Below are 27,491 nucleotides of genomic sequence, written 5' to 3'. Positions count from 1 at the left end.
ACGGAAAAAAAAAAAGTGCTGAGAAATGTGGATATGTACTCCAGAAAAGAAAAGAAAAAAAAAGGGGGTATAAAGTGAAGTAAACGGAACAGGTGGGCGGATGGAGCCGAGCTCCTTCCTCCACTGCATCCCTGCTCTCCGTGCAACACACACCACCACCGCATGGAAACCACATGGCAGAGCGTGTGTGGTGAAGCTGTCACACCTCAGAAAACAAACAAGAGCTTCATCTCGTCTCCACTGGTGCATGCTTCAGATGTGGCTCTGCTGCTTCTCTCTGCAGCTTGTTGGAGGAGTGAAAAGCCTTTTCGGTTGGTGTTTTCGAGCAGCAGGAGCCGCGGCAGCTCCCGGTCTGCCTCCTCTCTGCCTGCGCAGCTCGTTATGACTGAGAGAGGAATGCTGCTGCTTTTATATAGGCCTCTAAAAATAACTCACCCCTCACTGCCGTCTCCGGCCTGACGGACGGACCGCGCGAGCCAATAGCGGCCCCGCATACCTGGAGGCTCCGCCCACCAACCCTCTGTCCGCGCCTCCTTAATTGGACGCCAGTGACATCATCAACCCTATTTACCTTATTAGGTCACGCATGAAATTGATTGACAGGTGGCTCCTCCCCGCGCGCCCCGCCCCTCTCACGCCGGTCGCCTGGATTGCAGCGGGGTCCAGTCTGCCGCGAGAGGAGCGAACCTGGCAACCTGGGATCGCGCACGGAGACCGACTGGCAAGCTGGCAATGCGGAAATAGATCTGGCACCCCACATCCCCGACTGAGGAGAGAGGCTTGATAGAGCGAGCAGAGAGGAGAGAGGAAAGCGGTGGAGAAGATCAAATAATCCACACTTTCTTCAGCTTTTATCCCATTTCAAAGTGCTCAGGTGCGCTTTTCTGCACCAGCTGGGTTCATTTTCCCCCTCAGAATTTGTATTTTTTTTTTTTTAAATTCGGCAAGTCTCAGAGGAAGAAGAAAAAGAAGCTGTGCGTATTTATCGTTTGGATTCCGGACTTCTTTACTGACTTCTCCCCCCCCCCCCCCCCCCCCCCCCCCCGCATCAAGCATGGATGTGTTGGCGAATTACAGTATTTTCCAGGAACTCCAACTCGTCCATGACACTGGTTATTTCTCCGCGATGCCTTCCCTGGAGGAGAACTGGCAGCAGGTCAGAGATGATGCGTTTTCGCTTCTTTTCCGGGAAACTGCAAGGGTTTAGGAAACTGGGGGAGAAACATGTGTGCGCTGATTGATGCTTTCGTTGTGTGTTTTTAATTTTCTTTTGCATTTTTGGTTTTATTTAATGAAGGAGTGTTTTGCGTCAGTGGCGCTCCGGAGCGGCTGCGAGAGCCCCGTGTTGGAGTTGCGTCTTTTTTCTTTTTTTTCTTTTTTTTCTTTTTTTTTTCCGCTCACATGGAGCACGGCGAGGTCCGCTGACAGGAGAAACACACGCACACACTGAGGGAGTGGGGAGGAGGAGGAGGAGGAGGAGAGAGAGGAGGAGGATAGAGAGGAGGAGGAAGAGGAGGAGGATACACAGCTTTACGCACTAATGGCAGTACTGGGCATGTAGCGCTTTCCCCCTTTAAATGCGTAAAAACTCATTTACGCACCCGATTTATCGTAGAAGTGAGATTTAAAATACACTTTACTTTTACTTTAGCCTTCATTAAACCTCTTTTGAAAACAGGAGCATGCTGGTACTGCTCTGTTAAAGCCCCGTTATACATATATTTTTTTAACTTCAGTCTCAAAAGGATAACCATGTATTTAATGACCTGACGACCTTTAAAGTGCTGCCGGATGCAGCTGTAAAACGCAGGTGATGGAGCTGAAAATGATGCTGCTGGTTTTTTTCTTAAAGGTTGGGCTTTTGCAGGTTATTGGCTTTTATCATCAAGGGACAGGAGCTTCGTGTGAGACTCCACGTTTCTCTGATAAAGATCAGACCGCACTGTTATCGGCTTTAAAGTTACTTTAAAAAAGAAAAATCTATTCAACAGTTTAATGTTATAATGAAAAAAAAGAGTTTTTCAGGGAATTGAAATAAGTAAATTGCTGAAATTCTGCATTCAAGTTTGTCTTTGCTGTCTTACATAAGGTGGTCTTGAGTGTATGATGGATATAACGTCAGTTCAGACTGTGAGTCAGATTGAAGGTGAAAGTCGAGTGGATTTTTATTTATTTATTTATTTTAGTGTTTGAGATGATGATAGCGAATTGAAGCATTTGAATCCTGAAGCGAGATGCTGTTTTTAGTGTGACTGATGTGATCGATATACCAGTCTGTCAGTCTGATATGTGAGGATTCTCTCTCTCTCTCTCTCTCTCTCTCTCTCTCTCTCTCTCTCTCTCTCTCTCTCTCTCTCTCTCTCTCTCTCTCTCTCTCCCTCACACACACACACACACAGGCAATGGAAGATGGACACATGCCTAATAGCAAGTGACTTGTTCTTAAATAATATATCCACATCTGCCACTGTTTGTTTGCAGATAATCCTGCTGAATTATGTATGTAACTCACTAAAGAACATACAGCGGACGCTGCCTCAGAGCCTCCACTGTTGTAAAACCCACATTTTCTGTGTAAAAACTCAATTTATGAGGTAAAAAGTCAGATCAATTTTGACTTTCTGTGTAGACGTGCTCATGAGGGAAACACCGTTGCTTGTGTTTTCACTCATTGAGTCAATACATCATGGCCTGAAAAAAGATTTGGAATCGTTTCAAATTCACAATATGAGACTTATTTGATTATAGGGATAGATTACCAATAACTAAGCAGGTGATTAATGACACATTTCTTCCCCATAAATTTCCCTCTTTGAACTTGAAGAACTGTCGCTGTTAGTTGGAAGCCATTTTAAGACTCCTGTGTGAGAATAGGAGTGTGTTTATTTGCTATTTAATGGTCAGTAAAGCAGTGCAACCACAGCCTCTCCACGGACCCCCACGCAGTCTCCTCAAGTGATGGTGAGGTGGTCCCATTGTGTGTATTTATTTCTCTTGCGTTCATTGAAGCCCAAACTGTATTTCTTCTCTCTGACTGTCTTACTGACACAAATTCACACCATCTCTTCCTATTTTTAGTACAAAACAGCACATAGTTTCATCCCCTGTGACCTATTTTTTTTCTCCTTTTGTCGGTTATATTGTTAATTGATTGAGAGTGCTCAGGAGTAAAACTAATTAGTGTTGGCTGCAGCAGGGTTCACTCCTGTTGGCTGGTCAGGATTCATTAATGTGGGGACCTGAAATATTGATTTCTTTATAAAGGTTTACTTATGAATATTCATCGCACAAAACCCTCAGAGAAAAATTAAGAATAATGAAGCCTTTGTGTTTCTTTTGTGTCCCTAAAGAACTTGGAATATGAAACCTTCTCAAGATCGATGTTTATACCCTTCTATTTATGTTCTATAGCAGTGGATCTCAAAGTAGGCAGAGGGTCTCCCCCGGGGGGTGCTAGAGAGCTTCAGGGGTACACAGGAGGATTCTTACCGGCAGTGGGGGGCTGTTTTCAAGCAGGATCTTTTTATAATTTCTTTTTTTTTAAAGGAATCCCGATAAATTAGATTAAAAACAATCAAATCAAAATGATAAGATCATCTTTAAAGTAAAATCTCAGGTGTAACAGTTGCAGACTATGTGCAAAGACCTGCCAGGTCTCAAAAGCTTTGAACACAGAAAGAGTGACGCTTTTGCTTGACAATGGATCCCAACATCTGTGAAGTTGTTGTTTGGTTTTGTTGAAGCCACCACCGAACTCTGAGATAGATGTTTTCGAGTAACTTTGAAGCTCCTCAAATACTACTTAAATTAATACTGGAATGTCTGCGGATGAAGTCTGTCATGGAGGTAGACCTGTAAACGGTGACCTTTAACCTTTTAGTCTGTCATTGAGCATGTTATGATACTACCTCACTTGTTCCATGTGCAGATCGAAGCTGCTTTCACTGAGTAACCTCTGATTTATTAAATTAATCTGCAGCAACGTATTGGTACAGTGGTAAGCAAGAAAACTCAGGTTTGATGCTGTTTTGACCATTCTCCCTTTGGTGGTGTGGGTCTCCTCTAAATACACTGCTTCCTCCTACGATCCAAAAACATGGCCATTTGGATAATTGGTGGCAGTAGCTTGGCTGTGGATTTGAGTGTGTGGGTGTGGGTGATTTTAGAGTGGCCACTAACCTCAAATGTGTGTTTTCTGGATTGTCGTATACACACCTGGAAGAAACACCCCAGGCACACACATGTAGAACATGCAAGCGTCTGTGTGACGCCTTTGTGCCAACCAGCACACGACAGTGTAACCCCCAAGTGAGCTTATTAATCCAGGCATTGAATTAAGGAAGATGCAATAGAATTGTATTTATTATTGAACACATAGAGGAGATGCTGCTTTTAAAGAATGCAAAAAGTGCCTCAGGTCTTGAGAATGCACAAGTAGGAAAATGTCTGCTAATAGCTTCATCTTAGCCACTAACAAAGTCATGATCATGTCAATATGTGTGCCTCTCTGTTTCACGTGGATCCTGGTTCATCAGCAACCAGCTTATTAGTTTCACTTCTTCATCTGCAGTATATGAATGCATCAGAACCCAGATGATAGCTTGGATCGCTGGCACTTTCCCTCTGTTTTCCATTTTCAGTATTCTCTCTTGCACATGACATAACTAGCTGCCTTTTGGATGTGTCTCTGGTTTGCGACAATACTGTAAAGAATCTCCTGTCTGCCACATGATCGGCTATGAGAGTGTTTGTATTCAGTGAGAGGAGCCTTTCTGAAGGAGGCTCAGTTTTGTTTTAATCATGGAAAATGCTGTGTTATTGTGGATGGAAGTCTGAGACTGAGAGGAAAAGATGTGTTTTGTCAAATTTATCAGCACTACTGGCGACACTGTCTGGGAGAGTAGGCACACACACACACACACACACACACACACACACACACACACACACACACACACACACACACACACACACACACACACACACACACACACACACACACACACACACACACACACACACACAGAACCACAATTTTTCCACTCTTGTTACGTTGCTCTCTCTCTCTCTCTCTCTCTCTCTCACTCGCCCAACTGGCATACTCTAATGGAAAGCTATGGTCTGGCAGGACTCATCCCGCCACTTTCGACAGTAATTGGCCGTTTGCTGTCAGACGGACAGAACAACACACTCACTCTCAGACAAACAAAACACACACATGCACGCACACACACACACGCACACACAACCTGATTTGTGGGTGTCATTTATCTTCCCTGACTGTCCCTGCTCCTGGTCTTTGTTTCCTCATACTGACTTCTTTTATCAGCTGCTTTGCATCATGAGTAAACATGTGGAAAAAAATACCCCCACCCCCAACCCCACCCCCCTCCTGCTGTCTGTCATCCTGGTTGCCTCTGACAGTATAGTCCATGTTCTGTGTATAATTGCTGCATCTTTGCAGGTTGGGAATCATGTGATGGGCTTCAGGGATTTGTGAGTGTGTGTGTGTGTGTGTGTGTGTGTGTGTGTGTGTGTGTGTGTGTGTGTGTGTGTGTGTGTGTGTGTGTGTGTGTGTGTGTGTGTGTGTGTGTGTGTGTGTGTGTGTGTGTGTGTGTGTGTGTGTGTGTGTGTGTGTGTGTGTGTGTGTGTGTGTGTGTGAGTGTGATGGCCAAGGATCAAATGGCAAACCCAGACTTCCCAATTAGACGTAATCCATTTATTTCAAAGCAGAGCCACGCCAGAGTCTGAAAGAGAGGAAAAACAATCGGCGCAAACGGAGGAATGATGAGGCTGAAACTGAAGCTGAGGTTCAGGTTTCATGTGGTCGTTGTAGATTTGCATTGCACTGATACACCACGGCGTCATCGTGTGCAAGTACCGAGACTTCTTGCACTCATTGTCTGGCGCATACCGCTCTACACCTTGTTTTTTTAAGGAGATGCATGCAAATGTCGCCTCAGGTTTTTAATGAGTTAAAAGACTTAGCAGTGCTTTAAAGCGGCTGACTCATGCAGTCTCTTTCTCATCTCGTCTCTTCGTTTACATGCTCCGTGTGTCTGTAGTTCTCCACAGGCTGATTGATTTATTTGCAGTGGTGTCACTACAGCACTATGCCAGATCAGCCTGTTGTGTGTTATCGAGATACTGTCTCCATTAGGCCAGGCAAGCCATCAGCCTTGTATCTTGTCAGAGTGTCTGTGTGCATGCTGCCTACTGCAGTTCACGACTTAACCTTTGCATGGAGTTTTGTGCAATACTCAGCATTTTCGACACAGACCTGCACAAATCCACCCACGCCTATTGTTCACCTCATGCCTCACAGTTTGGATGCAGGAACAGAGGAAATGCATCCAAAATCTTGCACCCGGAGAGGCACAGATGGGGAGGTTTATACTTTAATTTGTTTTGTGAAGCAGAGTGTATCCTTTAAGTTATGCAACACGTGAAAAGGTTACGTCCTTGCTGAGCCTTTCTAACATCTACCACACGTCACCTGAACCTTCAAACAGACGTCTAAGCGTGTGACCTCAGGAGGTTGTCGCATATTTGCTGCAGCAATGGGTAAATTCAATTAGAAAAAGAAAATCTGTTTTTACTCAATAACATGTGGATACTAGGACTGAAACACGACATACTACAACAAGAGGTTGCAAAAACGACTAGTTTAACTGGACTGAAATTCATTTATTTCACCGAAATTTCTAATTAGTCTGTCGATTCAGAAATGTGTGAAAACAATTGATTTGGAAACGGAAACTCGGATATTGCCTTGTCGCTGCTCACTGTCTAAACCTTAAAAAATAACTTTTACTCTGGGCCAGCTCATTAAGCAAGCCGCAGACTAAGCTGGCTGCACAGCTTCACTAGTACACTGCCTCCACTTCCCGATGCTCCTCATCTCTGTGGTGACCTCTTAACCTGCTGCATGGACTGGTGCATGAACTGTTTTGTTCTTCTTCTTTTTTTGTCTCCCTCTCACTATATTTCTTCAATTTTTTTTTCTCCTCTCTGCCTTGGTCTGCCCGTGGCTCGGGGCAGGCCCAGAGAAGTTTGACAAGATAATGAATTGCCATGCATGCTGCAGTTTTTCACATTTCACAGCCCAGTAACTCTGTATGTAGCGATGGAGGGAAGGATGGAGGGGATGAGCCGGGGCGGCGAGAGAAAGAGGAAAGGATGAGAGCGACAGAAAACACCAGCAGATACAATGAGGCAGTTGAAAGGAATAAATATGGATGATTGTCCATCTTTTCTTGCTTCAGTTTACTTTCGTTCTCTCTCTCTTGCTCTCTCTGTCCATCTCTCTCTCTCTCTCTCTCTCTCTCTCTCTCTCTCTCTCTCTCTCTCTCTCTCTCTCTCTCTCTCTCTGTCTCTCTCTCTCTCTCACGGCTGTGTGTCATTATATAATTGTCTGTGGAGCACAGCTGTTTCCTCATAGTCACAGCAGATGAAAAAGAGAAAGACAATGGGGGAAAAAAATAACAAAGGAAAGAACAGAAAATGATTAGAGAGACTGGATGAGTGAGAGATCGGAAAATGGAAAATAATCAGAAAAAGAAGGGAAAGTGGAGAGTGCAGCTGCTGATTAGGTAATAACTAATCAAAACATCAGACTCTTTCGATTTTGAAAAGCCGACTTAGAATAAACGTCACAGGGTGTGTGGTCATATCATGTAGAAGTTTAGAGGAATCTTTCTGACCTTTTCCGCTCACCAACAAATGGAAAGCCAGGCTCTGCTAATGTGTCACCATCTCTACCAAATATGATCTGAGTTAGGTTGCACCATATCCTTGGACAACAAATCTCTTCCTATCTAAATCTAATTATCTGTCGCTGTGTTGTCTGCAAACCCCTGATTGAGGAGGTCAAATGAACCAGACCCTCTGTCCCCAAGTAAAAGCCTCACACCTGGACACAGGCTTCTGTGACTTTTCCAGCTCTGGAACCAGGAATTCACAACCATTTTTCTTGAGTTTGTTTACACTTTTGCAGAATATTGTATCTGTCAAAAATGACTCAGAATAACAACCAGCAGGCTAATGTGGATTTTACCCTGAAGGTGCTCGTAAATCTGCTGTGAACTGAGCCTGCCAGGCTCAGTCTGATTAACCAAGCCCCAGTCAGCCTTTATGTGTCAGTGCTGTGATTGACTGGAGACCCGTTCAGGGTGATCTACCTCTTGCCCGCTCCACGCTGGGACAGACTGCAGCCCACTGTGCCGCAGAACAGGAGACATATGAATAGAAACTAGATGTGTGGGAAGCCTAAGTCTTGGGTCTGATTTCCTAAAAGCCTGAATCAAATGTGCTAAATGGCATGCGCACACAAACCGATTCAACCTTTGGGATTCTGTGGTGATCAACTATGAATCATGATGTGATTAACAGGAGTGTAAACTAGAGTATTTCAGTTCGAGTTTCAGATTGGAGAGTTACAGCAAATAATATGAAGATTTGCGAGGTGACATACCCCACAGTTATTGAATACAGACACCTTCAGTCAGATCAGCCAGAGCGCTGCTTCCAGACCTCAACGCGTTCACACTAACGCCACACCCACCGTGTGGGGTTAAGATCCGTGTGAGTATGGCTTGTTTGCTCTGCGATGGACCGGTGACCTGTTCAGGATCTATCCTGCCGTAGCCATAGTCCGCCGGGAGCAGCTAAGAATACACAGATAACGTTTGAGACAGTAAAAAGAAGACAGAAGTGTGAAAGCCGAAGCCCCCACACAGTCTTTCTCCTTCACTCTTTACAGTGTGCAGCCTGCTGCCAATATCCTCCCCAATATGAGCTGCTCTAATCACTGCCTTCGTTCATTTTCTTTTCTTATCGTGCACCCAAACACACACACTTATTGTCTTTTCCTCATAATTTGAAATCACTGGAGTCAAACACACACTCGCACAGACACGCACTCCTTGCCTGGGAACCCATAATTCAGTAAGTGAATAAGGCATTCAGTCTACGGTGGCAAAGATTAGATAAGAAAGTGAGCAGTCAGACTGCCGCAGCAGGAAAGCAGAACAAATGAACTGCACTCGTGATGGAGAGAGCTTATACTGTGAAAGCCATAGCCCTGATCTTTCAAGATGAGTGGTTTTCTATGGAGGGCAACTCTCCAGCACCATTCACCGTGGAGCCCGATTACTACAGTTTACAAGGAGATTTACCCATTCATCTCTTCATGCTTCAAGCACACAGAGGATATCTGCTATTGTGTAGTGAATCATCCTATTATACATCATGTGTTGCATGTGTATATTGACTTTCCTGCTGTTTATTAAAGCAATAGCCTGGCGTTTTAGCTCACTACATCACCTGCAGGCTGTTTTTTCCTTTAACTGGTTTCATCTTTGTGTCTATTGAAGGCATAGACCTTCAGCATAACCAGGTGATGAGGAGCTGGGGACACATCTTATCATGGTGCAGCATCATTCCTAATGCATATCAAGATCATATGTCACCAATATGAGTGTGTGTGATGGACCGATAAACAGTCTGATGACGACTATTATGTTTATGTCACCCTGATATATTTTAATTGTATGGCTGTATGAGAATGAAAAAATAAGCATTAAGTAAGCAGTTTTTTCTGCATTACTGCATGATTTTGATTTTGCACTTTACAAATATTTGAATCTTGTCAATGAAGTTCCATAGGCCACTATAATGACAGTATATGATTTTAAATCTGTGGTGCTCTCCTTCTCTGAGTGCTTTTTTTTTCCCAATTCTAAAATAAATTGTCACAAAGCTTTCATACAGAGTTAAATTATTAACTACAATCTACATGTCCATGAAAAATTACCTGAACTGTGTGACACTAACAAAAGTCTTTAAGACAAGTTTGTCTCCCCCTTTGTCACCCAGTATAAACAGAGGCGGTTTGGTTGTGTGCATGCCGCTTCTGTCCTGTTTGCTTCTTTTTTCAGTTGTCATATGATACGATGAGAAGCTGTGCATATTGTTCCTTTGTAAATGTGCAGTAAAACTAAATCAAGATGCATTAGAGGCATTTCATATCTGTGAAGTATTGGCTGATTGTGATCAACTGAGAAAAAGAATTCTACTGTACTATATGGATTACACAACACATTATTTTGAATAGAATCTGGATAACATCAATCACATTATGGATAAATGTAAAATCTCTATTTGCTGGTCAAATTCACTCACATTGGACTTTAAAACAAGACAGCTGAGAGTGTTTGGCTTTTTAGTATTTAATTTTATATATAAAAATCCTCTCTGTCTTTCTCTCTCGCTCTCTCTCTCTCTCTCTCTCCCTTGCACACACACACACAGGTGTGTTGTATTGTGTGTGTGTTTGTGTCTCCACATCCTGCTGAGCCAGTGTTTGCAGACCAATTGGCTCGGGGATAAAGCCTTGTGACCTGGCATACATCCAGCACCTCCTATTCTCCACTCACCCAGCTCTCTCTCTCTCTCTCTCTCTCTCTCCGTCTCTCTCTCTGTCTCTCTCTCTCTCTCTCTCTCTCTCTCTCTCTCTCTCTCTCTCTCTCTCTCTCTCTCTCTCTCTTCCTGTCTTTTCTTCTCTTCTCCCAGTCTTCCTCCCGTCATCCCCTCTAACCCCTCTTCTCTCCAAGACATCCTTTTGTTTGTGAATTTGGACGTTACACACACACACACACATTGAAAATTCAAGGAATTTGGGGGGAAATAAAATGCAGTAAAGACATTTTCCTTCCTTCAGCAGAAACACTCCTGTGCCATTTAAAGGTGGAGGAAACACATTTTCCAAACAATCAATGGTTCTTTTGGAACCGACCCCTCGTCTTCTTTGTGTCCCTCCTCTTCTTTTATTGTAAGTGCTGAATATTGACAGAAGAAGGAGAGGAAGCCATGCTGCGTTTGAACAGAGGGACTCAAAATACAAATCAGGAAGGCAGCATTCAAATGTCACGAGGTAGAAGAAGTGTTGCATTGAACTTCTGTAGTCGTTTTACTTAGTGTAATTAGAACTTTACACTACATGAGAATTTCTTATCAGATGAATCCAACTCAATCAAAACGTATTAGGAGATCCTCACTGAAGAAGGGAGAAGGGAAGGTTGAATATGTGCAACATGCCTCCTGTTCCAAACCCTAACTTTACCTGTACCTTTGGAAATTGGAGTTGTGGTGAACTTGAGCATATCTGAGCTGATCTGGGGTGTAATGCAGTTTACAATCTGGACAAGTTAGCAGTTCAAAACAGGGCTAACACATTCAGTCACCAATTAGCTTAACAAGCATATCCTTGAGTTATGGGTGAGAGCCGGAGCGCCCACACAAACACACACACACTCACATTCACACCGAAAGGCAATTTAAATGTTGCATGTTTCTGGACCTCAGGGGCCTCGTGCCCAAACCTGAACCTGGCATATTCTCATTATGTGTAATATTAGGCTACATGCGAAGTATAAATACCATGTTGATGGGGAGTATTTCTGTGGTCTTTAATGTGTTTTAGTTTATTTTCAAAAAAGGGAAAACCTGCGTAACCACTGACTTACTTTCTAGTTGATATATTATCAAAGTGTCTCCATCAGAGCTGCTCAGCAAGCGTTTCTCTCTGCGTGTCAGGGCTTAATTCAAAACACACTCGCGCACACACACACACACACACACACACACACACACACACACACACACACACACACACACACACACACACACACACACACACACACACACACTGCGTGTGTAGGTGCAACGGAGATGTCTGATGTCTGCGCTGAGACAGAGTTGCGCGGCGGACACAGCGTGCCAGTGTTTCACCGCGCCTTTATGCATGCATGATTGGTGTGTCTGCACAGAGCGGGACAGTAAATGGGTCAGATGCAGAGGAGGAGGATGACCTTGGGAATTTGTCCTGTTTTTCTTCGCTCCTATGCCATTGCATTTCTTTGTCTTGGATTTGGAGGGAAGCGGGGGGGGGGGGGGGGGGGGGGGGGGGGGGGGACACGACTCAGGAACAATAGATTTATTCAAAACTTTGGTTGTTGACACAAAATAACGTTGTGTTTTCCAAAACGAGGATACAAAGTTGTGCGAAGCGTGGGTGCTGTAGCCTTGAGATGGTATAAAGCGAGAACTGAGGGAGCAATGGAAAAACAGATCCAGACCAAAGGTACACATGATGACATGAGGGTCTCCATTCATTCTCATGTTTTAATGTCTTTGACAGCTTCATTCCAATGCTTCCTCTTTTGTGTTTCTCTTAGATCTCAGAACTAAATCTTTCTAATGTGAACATTGAATATGAGAAATAATAAAAATCTGCAGACGCCACAAAGTTAAACATGTGAGTCAACGTCTTCTCTTTGTTTTGCTCCAAATGCCACCCAGTCCTATTTTAGCCAGTAAAAATAGCAAAACTGTTGATCACCACGAGCTGAGCTGCAGCTCAGCAGGTCGCCATTTTTTAATATTTGTCATAATTACCAGCTGTAACTCGGGCCAGCTGTTTCACTGCCTGCTTTCGGTGGACAAATGGTTATGGTGTCTGGCCCAGCAGTGCCATGCCTGCGACACTGGGATATGTGGGTCGGCAGCTATTTTAATCCACAACGTTGCCTGGAATACCTGAGGGAACGGACAAATACTGCTGCTGTGTGTGTGTGTGTGTGTGTGTGTGTGTGTGTGTGTGTGTGTGTGTGTGTGTGTGTGTGTGTGTGTGTGTGTGTGTGTGTGTGTGTGTGTGTGTGTGTGTGTGTGTGTGTGTGTGTGTGTGTGTGTGTGTGTGTGTTCCCAATATATATATATGCACATGTGCTTGGAAAGAAACAAAGCACTAGCTAGAGGAATTATAATAATTCATAATTTCACTGATCTGAGCGAGTCAAGGAATCTGTTAAATTTGCATCGTTTTTCTTTTGTGATACAATCATTTACTCATGAGATGGATTTCACAGAGAAACATTACATTTATGCTCTGTCGTGTGCATATATGCAGTTTATTAACTTTTGTTATTTAATTGCCCGATGTAAGGCGCCGCTACGTCCTTTTGTTGTAGGATGTCCAAGTTTTCGATGACCTCGGGACTTGAGCGCGTATTCCCAGACTGACTCTTTGCCAATAGTTTTGTTTTCTGAAAACATGTCAGGACTCTCCACCTGCTCAATACTCATTATGTTCATAGTTGAAGAGAAATACTGGTAAATCTTTGGGTTAACTATATAATCATACATGAGACTATTTATGATGTAGCCAGGAGTTTCAGCCGCCTTTTTGTAAGGAAATATATTAGCTTTTTTGTTGTTGCTTTTTCTGTATGAACAGCTTTAATTGTGTGTTTAATTGCGAGAGCTTGTCCTGGTTTATAAGTGAACTACTGCAGATCACTTGGAGTGATCTACTACATATAAAAGTCTCATTTCCATATGATTCTTTGAGTATTGAGTTGTATCTATGTGGCTATGATATAAAGCGAAATGGCTCACAGTTGTATTGACGGTTCATTGAGAGACGGGGCCAGACACTTGGCCTCCTTGTCTGTTAACATGCGTCTCAAGCTTCACCTCGGCCGATTCATCATGGTGGGCGGCTGCCACTTTCTCGTCCAAGTTCTTGGGGGAGCATCGCACTCCCTCGGGGTATTGGTCTCAGAGCGTTTGTTCACAACTCAATCTGAGCCAGCACCTGACTGCCGAAGGAGTCGCTCATGATGAACGACGTTTGCTCACATCGCACGCCAAGGTCAACCGGCCCGCCGTCTGTCAGCGTGACGACGCGGCGGGCCGTTCTTCAAACGGCAGCGACTGACCTGTGGCCACCAGCGCTGATCACCTCAGCAGTGTTTTTTATTGAGACGACTTAGTCCACTGTTGAAATAAGTCGTCAGTGTTTATCAGCTGCATACAAATGACTGTTTTTGCGTGGCTGTTGTCCCACAGTTGACATAATAACATGTGTGTGTCTACTGTAGAGACAGTAGGAAGTATTTCAGCCGGTGGCTGCGAACACAAAACATTTACAAGGATGCATTTTAAGATTCATGCACATTAGTGTGGACATGGCTTCGGCTGGATGAAAAGCAAACTTCACTTTGATGCCAACTGTAGACACAGTGTGTGTGTGTGTGTGTGTGTGTGTGTGCGTGTGTGCGTGCGAGAGTGTGTCTGTGTCTGTGTCTGTCTCTGTCTCGAGGAGGGGAGACTGAATTATTTAAGGATGAACTGCAGGACACAGAAAAGTGGCAGAATAGAGAGTGTTTCTCTTTTATCCTCAAGACTTTCTAATGCAGGGAGGGTTTCATCAGGCTACACACACACACACACACACACACACACACACACACACACACACACACACACACACACACACACACACACACACACACACACACACACACACACACACACACACACACGCACACACACACACACACACACACACACACACACACACACACACACACGCATATGAGTCATATGTCCACCCGCTTCTCTTTCCAGCAGGGCCAATGAGATCAGTGACTTCCTGAAAATACAAAGACCTCTGGAGGTAAAAGAAGAGAGACAAACAGAGAGAGAGAGACCCCAGTGTGCAGTGTTTATTAAAAAAAAAACAAGAATGTGTGATGACAGTAGTGGACTCCCTGGAGTCATACACACACACACACACACACACACACACACACACACACACACACTCACACACACGCTTTGTTTCCCTTCCTCCCAGGGACGTTGCATTGACTCACACACAAACAGTCTTGTCCATGTAGGCTTTTGAAGGCTCTCCACCGATTACATTAAATGCCTGTCACATAAACTCCTGTCTGACCTTAAACCTCATAAGTGTGGAAGGGAAACCGGGTGTTTTTATAACCTGAATTCATAATTAAAGGCCCAGCTCAGAATGTAATTAAAGTACTGCCTCGTTACTTGAAATGAGACTCTTTTAATTACTCATGGTACAATAGACATCATTTATACAGCAGAGGGTGCACGCGCACATAATGTAATGACAAATCTACTTTTTTGTTTTGCAAAAATCATTCTGGTCGAATTGGATTTTTGTGTTTGTGTGTGTAATGTTGTATGCGTGTAAGAAGATACATGGTTTATGAAACTACTGTGGGTCAGATCCTGTGACCTTCAGTCACTGTGTCTCAAGGCTACTGTGGGCGGTTTGAGAATAAATTATGAGGCACCATCATTAAAACTATAAATGAGAGATTAACAATGGCTGCTCAAGATAAACATTGAGTGAGACCTCTCTTACAGATTAGTTTCCAAACTGTAAACAACATGCATAAATTATTTTAATTTTTTTAATGTAATTTTCAGTCATCTCTGTGGTAAACACTTTGCCAGAGTAAAACCGACTGAATGATATAAATTACTTGATAATAAAGCAATCAAACAAATGTATCGTCAAAGTACCTAAAACAGTTGTGAACTAATTACAATCATTTTCCTTGAGTTTTTATTTTTCTCAGTTCAGTTTACATGAGCAGAAAATCAAACCTGTCATTTTATCTGTCTCTTCATCAGGAATATAAACGTATGTAAAATGTGTTTACACACTATTGTGTTATTGTTGTGTACTTGATTCAGGCACAATTAGCTTCTTGAGGCAGTAGCTGTTTTTATTTGAAAGATTATTCATTGTAGTTTAAAAAAAAAAAGTTTTTCATGTAGATTTGGATTCTCTTAAATTATTATTGCTAAAAAATATAATAAATTTGTGCTTTGAAGCAATGTCCGCCTATTCAAAACAGTACAAAGAAATTCAAGGATGCAGCATTTTTTGAATTTTTTGACATCATAATAATGAATTCATGTTATGGCATAGAGCATAATAACTCAATTACTAATCCTGATAATCTAATGGCTCCCTTTGATGTGCTTACATTAGTCTATCACAGACAATGAAGTGAAACATAAAGGAGAGGGGATCAGCTGCTGTTGCATCCTAATGGATTGACCCTCCTTGTGTGTGTGTGTGTGTGTGTGTGTGTGTGTGTGTGTGTGTGTGTGTGTGTGTGTGTGTGTGTGTGTGTGTGTGTGTGTGTGTGTGTGTGTGTGTGTGTGTGTGTGTGTGTGTGTGTGTGTGTGTGTGATGGGGTGGAGGAGCAAAGATGTGGGGGATGAGGTCATTGTGTAGTGTGAGCATGCGTGACTCTTTGTCTTTTTGTGTGTGTGTATGAAATAAAGGCTTCTGGGAGTGTGTGTATGTGTGTGTGTGTGTAAGGGATGACTTCATTCGTTATGCATTTATTTATGATCATTGTTGCGCCTCAAAAAGTGTGTGGGTGTGTGTGTGTGTGTGTGTGTGTGTGTGTGTGTGTGTGTGTGTGTGTGTGTGTGTGTGTGTGTGTGGAGGAAGGAAAAGGGAAAAGACTGGATTTAAAAAAAATTAAAATACAAAATACAGATTTACTGTAACATTTCTATTTACTTTAATGCATAGTATTAGAAGGTATTTCCCATCACAGTTTAAAGGTTGAATTCATACTATACATAATGGAGGAGCAGTTCATATATACATACATAACAATTTGTCATAAATACAGTGTACAGACGTGTACCTGAGCTGATTACAAATACTGGGACAAGTGCAGACTACTGTTATTACAGTCAAAGAAAATGTTCCCTCCAGAACTAACAAGGCACCAATTCAGGTCTTATGCATGTCGTTATCCAGTGTATTGTCTCTGTTGTTCACTGTTTGCTCAGTTAAGTGGCTGCGCCGTGAGCTCATAAGTAGGTCACTTATGATCTTTATTTATAATTGTCAGGTTTAAAAAAAAAAAAAAAAAAACCAAAAAACACACACTTCTTAACTTCTTGGATGTTTCTGCATATTTATAGACGTGTCAGATCCCAAACTGCTGCAGCCTCAGTAAAACATGTTTATGTCAGCCTTCAACAAAAAGAAAAGCTTTTTGCCTCTTTTCTTTAAATGCACATTTTTCTTCTTGTTACAAAGCTGTCACTGTAACCTGAGCAGGGAAACGGAAAGAGCTGATGTTATACTCCCAACGTTTTGTCATTCATTGGCAACAGTTTCGCTTTAAAGTTTTAGGTTTTTTTTCCTTCAACATATCAAGTGAACTTTGTGAAAACGCCAACGCAAAAGTCTGTTTGTGTGTCATGCAGCAGCAGCAGCAGCAGCATGTGTCTGCCAGGTGATGTTGTGCAACAAAGCTCTGGTCCGGACACAGATGTGTTCCGCCGTGTAAAAAATGATCCTTTGTTTTGGAGTCAAAATGTTTAATCAAGTGGAAGGAGAGTTTTGACTTTCTTGGTGTTGCTCCTTGAGTGTGACTTTCCCTCTTTGTTTTCACTTTTAAACGGACGGGATGTGAACGGTGGGACGCGATAAGATACGGCGCGCAGTGTTGAAAACTCACTCTCAGATTTCCAGCTCAGCGGTAATCCAAGACTTTTCCACTTGGTGCGAGTGCTGATTTAAAGCTGCGCTCTCTCTGCCTCCCTTTGATCTATAAACAGTCCACCAGACAGCATCATCGGCGGGTCAACAGCGCTGTTGACTCTCTGCCTCTGATACACATCAGCAGATCCTCTGCACACTCGCTCTGTTGGCTCTGCTTCTTTAACCTGCGAGAGAAAACATCAGCAAGCAAAAAAAAAAAAAAAAATAGTTTGGAGTCAAATATATGGATCAGAAAATAATTACTTTTGTTGGTTCTTCGTGCTTGAACAACTGGGAGACAGCTATTGCTCTCTTTCATCTCCCCCCCCCCCCCCCCCCCCCTTCCACAAGCCCCCTTCTTTAAAGATTTTCATTTAATATCTCGTGTCTCTTACGTGTCAGGGAAAAGTCCGGAGGCTTTCATCATCCTTCATATTTAAAGGAATCTATGGACAAGTGCATAATTATCATATGTTTTGGTACTTATTATTCCAGTGATTGTGTAAACAACACAAAGCGATAACAGCGGTTATCTGATTGGGAGAAATGAGATTAACGCACAGCTAGATTTCTCCAAAGTACTCCAGTGTCTTCGTACATGTATTCTTTCCATTCAACGACGTCTTTCCATGTGTTTCAGGAAAAAAAAGAAGGTAAATAAACGAAACATGAGCAAAAGAACAAAGGAAAGTGAATAAAATCAAATTTTACAAGTTGATCAAACGGAATGTTTTGAAAATAATAAGAAGCTTTACTTCATGTTTGTGTCTACAGACATTTATGTACTTAGAACATAAATCATATAATGAACTGACGCATTTAAAGCATAGTTGTTTACATTTATGAAGTGTCACACCTGATTTTTATAATCTTCAGATTATCTTTGGAATCGGGGGAATGTTAGGATTGGGAGCGTTTCTGCACGGAGTTTGCATGTGTCCCGCGGTGTGTGCAATCCTTTCTGTCCACAGTCCAAACACGGGCTTGAATTGAATTGTTGACACTAAAACTGCTCACAGTCGTGAATATGAGTGTGTGACTGTCCGTCTCTGTGTGTTTTCCCTGCGATGGACCGACGATCGCTGCCTTCATCCAGGGACTCCGGCGGCTCCCATAAAGTTGGATAAAGTGAAATCGAATATGGATGGATGGAATTTGAACATTTATTGCCTATCCACATGAGATAGTGTGACAATTTCATTCACCGTTTTTCTGTTTATTTGGACCGCCTCGAGCCAGCGAGTCCAATATCAGGACTGCCTGCTGTGAGGAGTCCGTTACAGCCTTTACAACTTCAAAAGAGACGTTTTATAAAGTGTGAGCTTGGAGTTATGATGTTATACTCCGTGATAGCATCAGTGCACATAACGCTCATAACAAGAGTTGTTGACGTGACCTCGGATCGCTGAAAGGTGCCGATCCTCCACTTCAACACTGTTATCGCTGGCTGAGTGCGTCTAACAGTATCATTTTCTGTGTGTGTGTTTTCTTTTGTTCTGCCCTGTCTCTCTCTCTCCTCCCATCTCTCGTCACGTCTTTGTCTCACTGTTGTTCATCGCGCCGGCTGCTTTTCTTTGGCCCTCTCATCGCTCTGAGCAATGAAGATTAGCTTGACACGTGGGGCGCACACACACACACACACACACACACACACACACACACACACACACACACACACACACACACACACACACACACACACACACACACACACACACACACACACACACACATACAACCCGGTGTCTTATAACAAGCTGTTAACCCCCATTTATAAGTGTGGCCTGTAAATCAGCTCGGTAAAAGGGAGTGTAATCCCTGCCGGACGATTTAATGGTAATCTCCATATCCTGAATAGAACACGCACACACACACACACACACACGCATGCATGCACGCACACACACACACACACACACACACACACACACACACACACACACACACACACACACACACACACACACACACACACACACACACACACACACACACACACACACACACATGTACACACGTGCGTTTGTTTTCTAAAATCAGTGATAAATATATCTATCTTTTGTCTCAAAGTTGAATACTGTATTTAAAATTTTGCCTTTCTGGGTCATTCAGAGTTTTCTCACATTGTCATGACGGACTACAAAGTGATGAAGTCTTTTTATAGCACTGGCGCCTTCATGTTTTGTTCCCCGAGTAGAGTGACACCAATGTGGAGGGTCTTTGTCACCGCTGAACGTGTGGAGAGCATCAATGACTTTGTGTATTCCATTAATAGGGCTTTATTTTTGGAAGTGTTTCATCTCTCTATCTAATCCTAGAAAACAGAAACAGAATGTCAAATTCAGACAGCTCCTGCTTTTTGCACAGTCTCACCAAATGGCTCAAAAGCCCCAAAACATGGCGATGAGGTTCTGCAATAGAGGTACAAATGTAGTAAAACATCTTAAGACTTTATGACTGGCTACACTAAGAGAACTTAAATATGCCACTACAACAGTGATTGCAGACTTGCACTGTGTCGGAGCTACAGTATATATGGACACAGTTTGTATCTAGTTTGGATTTATGTCTGCCTCTCACTCCCAAATATCAGCATCTCATAGTTTTTAGACTTCTTTGGGACTATTTTAATTGTATTATATTTGTATTACTAGTACAATCAAGGCAAAAGGGGCACGAGTGAAGGTACTCTCAATATGTGTAGATCTATACAGTTACTTCAATCATAAACTTAAATCATCTTTAAAACTCAACTCAAAGCTACAAACATACAGAGACGTTGATCCTCCCAACACCGGTAGAATTAAGAGTAAATTATTAGTTTATACCTTTTCAGTCACATCTTTTTTGTGTTTAAATAGTACGGAAAGAGTAGTGGAGAGTTTGCCTTAATATAAACTCTGCACAAGACATCAGTGTTTGGAGTGTTTTAGTCTTATTCTTTTGGGAAATCTGATGTAAATCCCTTTTAAATTGTGTCGCATTTGTGAGCAGCTCCATGCATTTGCAGGATGAGCAGCAGAGTTGAGGAAATGTGCCGCATGAAAAGTTTTCTCCATCTTTTCTGCCGACGTCAAACAGTTTTTCTTTGCCGCTGCCTTTTGTTTGGTGGTTTTAATGATTGAAATCTAAAGTAAAACAGGGATATGGACAAATTAACAATGAGCTCTTCCTCATCATCACTCATTGTGGAGAAAGGCCTCACTGAATCTCCTTAACATCACTCCAGCCTTTAAAGCCGAATTGAATCAGCATTCTAAACGTTAGAAGAGCAGTTAGAGTGTTATGTTTTCACCTTGAGTGATGTCTTTATCGCTGCAGCAAACTGACTACTGATTGATTCTGAATCAGTAAAAAAACAGGAAGCAATTCCCAGAAATGGGAAGAAGCGGCGTACAAAGCAGTCTGATCACATCCACATCCACAACTTGTAAAAAAGCGATGTTTAATATGTCCCAACGGCAACATCCAAATGCTAAACGTTGGCTTGTTATTGTTGTCATTATGAGCTTTGCTGCACAAGCTGGTTCCTGCAGAATAATCCCACGAGTCGGTCAGATTTTCCCGCTTTGACCTCCAAACATGGAAGTTCTGGAAGCGTTGAGCTGGGTAAAGGCTGCTGTTGACTCTGCTGACACGCACGCACACACACACACACACACACACACACACACACACACACACACACACACACACACACACACACACACACACACACACACACACACATGCACACACAGCAATCATTAAATGAATGTATTCCTCAGACTGCAGACTGTCAGCAATATACCAAGAATACATCAGGGGTAAAAGTCAGCATGTGTGCTGTAGTATGTAGTGCGTCCTTGGACACACACACACACACACACACACACACACACACACACACACACACACACACACACACACACACACACACACACACACACACACACACACACACACACACACACACACACACACAAGGAGCACCATGATGCTGACATCATATATAAACACCATCATCATGCAGAACATCATTTAACAGCTTGTGGTGTCTGTGAATGATGTGTGGGTGATAAAATCAGGCTTGTTGTTCAGAGCGGCAGCCATTTAAACTAAATGAGAATCACCAACAATAACCTCATTTAACGGAGTGAGAAATGGGCGATGAGCGACAGTTCACCAAATAACTGCTGGGTGAGTTAATGAGCTCTCTGCCAGTGTGGGGATTTAAAAAAAAAAAAAAAAAGAAGAAATTTGGAGCTGCAGCTGGAGAAGAATTGATTATTAACTACTTTCTTTTATTCATGCGACAATTTATAGCTCTTGCTCACTCCATTGTGCCAGTGCTGCGTGGAAGCGTGCGCCATCCATTGTGTGAGTTAAAACTCAGGTCTACTCATCAACATTTAAAAAAAACTGATAAGATAAACGATTTGTTTAGAATTTCTCACACAACACTAACTGACTCTTCCTGGAATTATTACAGAAATTAATGTTCATCAGGTGAGAAACTATTACCTTCAGCCTCAACATTTCTATTATTTCAGTCTTTCTTTGTTTCTCTATTGTCTTTCCAGGCTCTCTTCCCATCTCTTGTGAGCTTATTCTCTTTTGAGTCTGAATAAATAATTACTTGTTCGTGTTTTATTTTGTTCATTTGGTACCTTGTCATGCTCTGTAAACTACAATATGTCTTTCAGCTGTGGACCACCTTGTGTTGTGTTAAGTTTTGACCTTGAGTATGGGGGACCCAGCGTTGGAAAAAAGGGGAACTGCTGTAGAAAGCCGCCATTATCTGCAAATTGAAATGATTTGCTGTGTTGGTGTCTATGGTGAGAGAGCAGGCGAATGGACTTCACGTACAAGAGGGTTAACCTCACATGGGAACTGTACTGCTGCTCTTTGCAGGTGAGCGTAACACGGAGGTTTACCATGGAGCTGATTCCTACGGCTCCACAACAAACTGCAGATTTATCATTATGTCAACATGCACAATACAGAAAACACTGACTGACCTGAAATGAATAATGTCTTACTGCACTGTGCATGTCAACGTATTTGGCCAAGAAGATGGAGCTCTACTCCCCTACATGTCTGCCCACGAAGTAGATGTGTGTGCCCGAGGGCTCGTTGTTTTGGCTGTTTGTTTACTCGCCATGAAACATTTTGGATATAGTTCTGTTTTGAAGGTGTTGCCGTCCTTCACGCGGCGGCCTCATTAGCTCTTCTGTGTGATGCTGCTGTTTCAGCTTGGTGTTACCTCTTTGGCTAAATCATTGTGGGTCGCGTATCAGCTCCATTCTAATAAAAACTATTCTTCCTTTTCAAAGTATTTGCAGCTGCTTGTGTGAAGCGAGTTTAAGAGCACAGCTGGAGCCTTTAGAAAAATCTCTATAATCTCTGAAACCTGCATGTTCTGGTTTAGTCGGTCCACATGTGGGACATTAATGTAATAGGTATCAGTGGTGTAAACCGCTTATGTACCTGAGCAGTCAGCACTTGGGATGTCGCAGGGTGGCGCCGTCACAGAATTAGGGTTACAGTGTGAGCTTTTGTGTGTAGAACACTGGGCCTGCCCTCTGACAGCATCTGCGGGGCTCAGGTGGCTCAGCCTGATGCTCTCACCTTCTTTCCGTGACACCAACACAGCTTAAAAAAAAAATGCCCCTGAACCCGGTCACGCAATGCAGACCGCCCTCCAGGACCCACCGCGGTGGGGTGGGAAGGTAAAGGCCATGCTCTGCACGGCTTGATTGACCTTAAACATGCTTTAACTTCACACACGAACACTCTGAGGAACAGACTGTTATATTGTCACACGCTGTAGAAAATACAGCAGTAATATCAGCGTTTTCCGCAGCAGGCTTTCAAAGCAACTACCTGCTGACAGCTGCTGATACTGAAGTGAAACTCAGCTCACTCCACAAAGCGCAAGTATAAAAGTAATCAAATGTAAATTTGCATACTTATCATGATTGGACCAGCTGCCGTGCGCGCACCGCGGCACGTCTTTCATACACCTAAATAAAGCCACAAACCCCGTGAGGAATTAGATGGCAGATATAATGTGAGTAGCCTATGTGTTTTTGGCGCACGCAGATTTACATGCATGCTGTCTCATCGCCGGCTCGTTGGCAGGAATGCAGCCTCGTATCTCAGCATTTAACGTGACGTTCCACTTCAGTGAGTTCAATGGGTTCAGTGCAGCAGTGTTCACTCAGGCTGGCGGATGCAGAAATGATCTCTACAGGGTGATGCTTGATTGTATCGTTTTTCAAAATGTGTTTTGACGAAATATGTACTGCAATAATAACCTTTAAAAAAAAACAAAAAAAAAAAAACGTTAATAGATTTGCATTCAAAGAGAAATATCTTCACTGTCTGAGGCAGCAGCTTTATTTACAGCTTTTGTTTCTTTGTCTGCAGAAAGATTTCACATTTCGAGTGTTTTTGTAATGCAGCTCACATTTAGTTTTAACTTGTCACGCCCAGATTATTCAGCTTGCTTTACATTTCATCTCTGTTTCATGTCATGTGACATATAATACAAACACTATGTGTGAATGCAGAGTGAATACAAGAGACAGTAAAACACAGTGTTCTATCTGTTTTAGCAAACCTAGAACCCCGAGATAAAACATTAAAGCTCAGCTTGTGTGGTCAAAGCACAATTCAGCCTGACTCGCTTGTCATGTCTGGAGACTGCAGATTAATGTTACTGCACTAACACTTGATATTCTCACTGCAGGTTATTGTTCATTTTCAATGGCAACAAAACTCAGACCTCTCTGAGCCCATGTCATTGATTATTTGTTCAGATTCTAAATTGATTTGTTTTCTAGGTCCCCACATGAAAAGGATGTCTGGGATTTCAAAAGAATTCATTATAATGATGAGGGAAAGTGTCAAGCTGTGTTTGACAAAAACTCAATCCAGGACTGTTTATTCTGATTTGGTGGGCTAACGTTGATCTGTGTGTGCATTTTAGGAATGATGGATTTATTTGACATTTCTATGAGACGTTTAAAACCATGCTTTGTCAGCGATGATTTATACAGCTTTGTAAATACAATTGTTGCTTTAATTACTCCGAGTAAAACGTGGGCTGTTTCGCATAAAAGATGACTGGTTCTCACTCTGTGCCTCACTAATATTAATCTTTAAGACATTTCCCAGAGCGGCAGTGTCAGAGCTGTTAGGGAAACGGTGGCACGGCACCAATTGATTTGGACCGAAGCAAAGCCAGAGGGCAGGATTCAGACCTGGTCCCAGAGTGTCTCGGCCCTGACAGACAGGGGAGGGGACAAATGAGACAGTGTCAATATTGAAACAGGCTAATGGGCTAATGAATGTGGAGAGTTCTGCCTAATGTTCCCAACAGAGCTCCTAGCAAAACCATTAAAGCACTTTTATATGACTAGACAGGCACAATGCAGTAACTCGATTTATGGGGTACTTTCATGGTCAATTAGGACGGGAGAGAGAGGAGAGAGGCCTGATAGGGCAGTTAGAGTGTGCATGTGTGTGTGATGTGAGCTTATTAGCTTTAGACAGGGTTATGCCTGTTTTTGTCAATATTGTTCTGAGCTACACTACTCGTGATTGTGTGAGCGTGATCGGTATGTAGATGGGTTGAACACCTGCACAATAAATGCGCCATCTCCCCCTCTCTCTCTCTCTCTCTCTCTCTCTCTATATATATATATATATATATATATATTTCAAGTAAAAGACTAATATCGGTCCAAATGGTCATCAGGGAATCTTGTACACCTCCGTATATCAGACTGAATAATAAAGGTTGACATTATTTTTATGAAAACTGAGCTCCCCGTGGAACCAGCTTATCACCTTCTTTATTACCTTTAACACAGCTGACTGCAGGTGTGACCAAATGTCCTTTCATCCTCAGAAATTTCCAGATGACTTTGCCCTCGGGTGTCTTATATCAAATAACAAAGATCTGACCTGCAGTAAGGAGCCTGGCCACTTAAATCTCCACACACGTAGAAGAAAAGACTAAATTATTGATCTCAAAGGAAACGTCTGGTCTGTCTGAATTTATTCTTTGTTTGAACGGACTCCAGACTCAACCCTAACCAACCTGGCACAATTTCTACACTGATCAGCCGTAACATCGAGACCGCCGGCCTGATAATGTGCAGGTTCTCTTTTTGCCCCTGAAACATTTAAAAGGCATTTGTTCTTCTACACCTCTGAAGGAGTGTTGTGGTTTCAGAGTCGAAGCTCATTGATCATTGAAGTCCAGTACGTTGTTGGATTTGTTTTTCTTGGACATCCCAGAAATGCTTGAGTGGATTGAGGTTGAGTCCTCTGGCCTTAAACCGTACAAAGTGTCATTTCTGATCTATTGTTACAGTACGTTTAAGTGCACTATTGTTAAGCTGGTGCCATAAAGAGGTGTTTTTTTTTAACACTTTCTTCATCGCTGTAAGCCAGTGGTTTTGAGACTTGGTCCTGGGATATCCCCGTCCTTTTCCAACTCATATTTTGATAATTTCCAATTAGTTTTTAAGTTTTCAGTTTGATGGGAAGACATGGGCAGACATCACCTAAACACGTACTGGACATAGCCCTGACCTGACAAAACAAAAAAAAACTGCATTGAAATGACTTGCCAGTCTTAAACTTCACCTGGGAATGTTGACCAAGAGCTCCACACTGCCCCCACTGGCTCATTTGCAAAGTGCATAATGACTCCATTTTTCTCACTTGACATTGATCCCTTCATCTTCTATACGGCTTTATCTTGTTCAGGATTGTGTTGCACTGGAGCCCAGCTAACAAGGATGGATGAAGGCAGGATACATACCAGACAGGTCATCTCCATGATGAAAACAAAAACAGATTTAGTAAACAAATGGGCCTTTGTCAACTAGTGCTACTTTTGATCCCCACATTCTGCTTGCAGACACTTCCAGCTGTTAACACCTGTCAGTGTGTTCATCCTGACCAGTCGGCCTGCCGACACAAAGCAGCCATACCAACCATCACTGACTTTATTACCAATTTGAGCAACAGTGTCTCCTCTGGAGGCCCACCCAGGCCGGCGTTTACACCAAATGAACATTAGTGACGTTTGGCTGCTCATGACCCTGTCGCCGGTTCATTGATTTTTATTCTTTTGACCACCGTGGAACAAGAAAACCCTGCAAGAGCTGCAGTTTTGGGGATGATTTCATTTGGTTGTCTACCCATCAGAGTTTGCCCTCTGTCAAAGTCACTCCCGTCCTCGCGCTCTCCCGTAGTTGCTGTTTCCATCGCCGTGACTTTGTGGACAAAATGTTTATGCGCTCCCACAAATATCAATGGCGGATGTTTTTGTCTCAAGAAAACCAATGTTGTTCACTTCAGCTGCCATAATGTTTTGTCTGAGAAGTCTATTAGTGCTTTTGCTCAATCTGGGTTGTTTATTCTATTTGGAACAAACGCTGGTTCGGTTTTATTTAGTAAGAAGGTGGACACAGAAAGCATGTTCTACTCTCAGTCTGACCCAGCTACAAGATGTATTCTACGACTTGGACCTGAAACGTTCCTGTAGGCAGGAAAGCACTGCACACAGTGACAACTACTTGGACTCCACCAGGTATTCCAATAAAAGCACAAAGTACATTACCTTCCTGTTATTTGGGCAGACAGGACCTTCTTTGGGACCTTGTTCCTCTGCTTACAGAGTAGTTCCTGCCCCTGGCGTGTCTAACCAGTGAGCAGAACGAACATCCTCAAGAGGCTTTCAAGTCATTTATTACGTGTTACCTTTAAAAAAAAAAAAAAAAAAAGTGTGAAAAGAAGAAGAACCCAGAGGAGGAATCTAGATCTCAGCGGATGAAATCTATTTTCCGTTGAAAACTCAGTGGTCAGCGCTACAGACTCAAGCTGTACACCTGTTGTCGTGCTGGGATTGGACAGAATATACAATCAGATGGCTAAAAGCTGATGTCTCCTTTTGTGACGAGTTGCCGTTCAGCTTGTCAGACCAGGTGAAACTTCGGTTCAACTCTCCGAATATCGCAGTGAAACTGTAAAACTCGTCCTCCACTGGCGGTGAAGCCAATGTGAAACGCAGCAAAACATACTGCCCACGTTT

General features: G+C 42.8%; 1 protein-coding gene across 1 annotated transcript in view; it reads left to right on the top strand.

Annotated features, from left to right (window-relative positions):
• Positions 1-668: 668 nt before the first annotated feature.
• klf7b (Kruppel like factor 7b) overlaps positions 669-27,491 on the top strand; it is a 74,004-nt gene continuing 47,181 nt past the window's right edge. The window contains exon 1 of the mRNA XM_080478657.1: positions 669-1,156. Within this exon, the coding sequence (XP_080334783.1) occupies positions 1,055-1,156 (102 nt within the window). The 5' untranslated portion in view covers positions 669-1,054. The remainder of the gene's footprint in view (positions 1,157-27,491) is intronic.

The sequence above is a fragment of the Lipophrys pholis genome (assembly GCF_963383615.2).
Source record: "Lipophrys pholis genome assembly, chromosome: 13".
Lineage (NCBI taxonomy): Eukaryota > Metazoa > Chordata > Actinopteri > Blenniiformes > Blenniidae > Lipophrys > Lipophrys pholis.
This window is presented reverse-complemented; position numbering and strand designations above follow the sequence as displayed.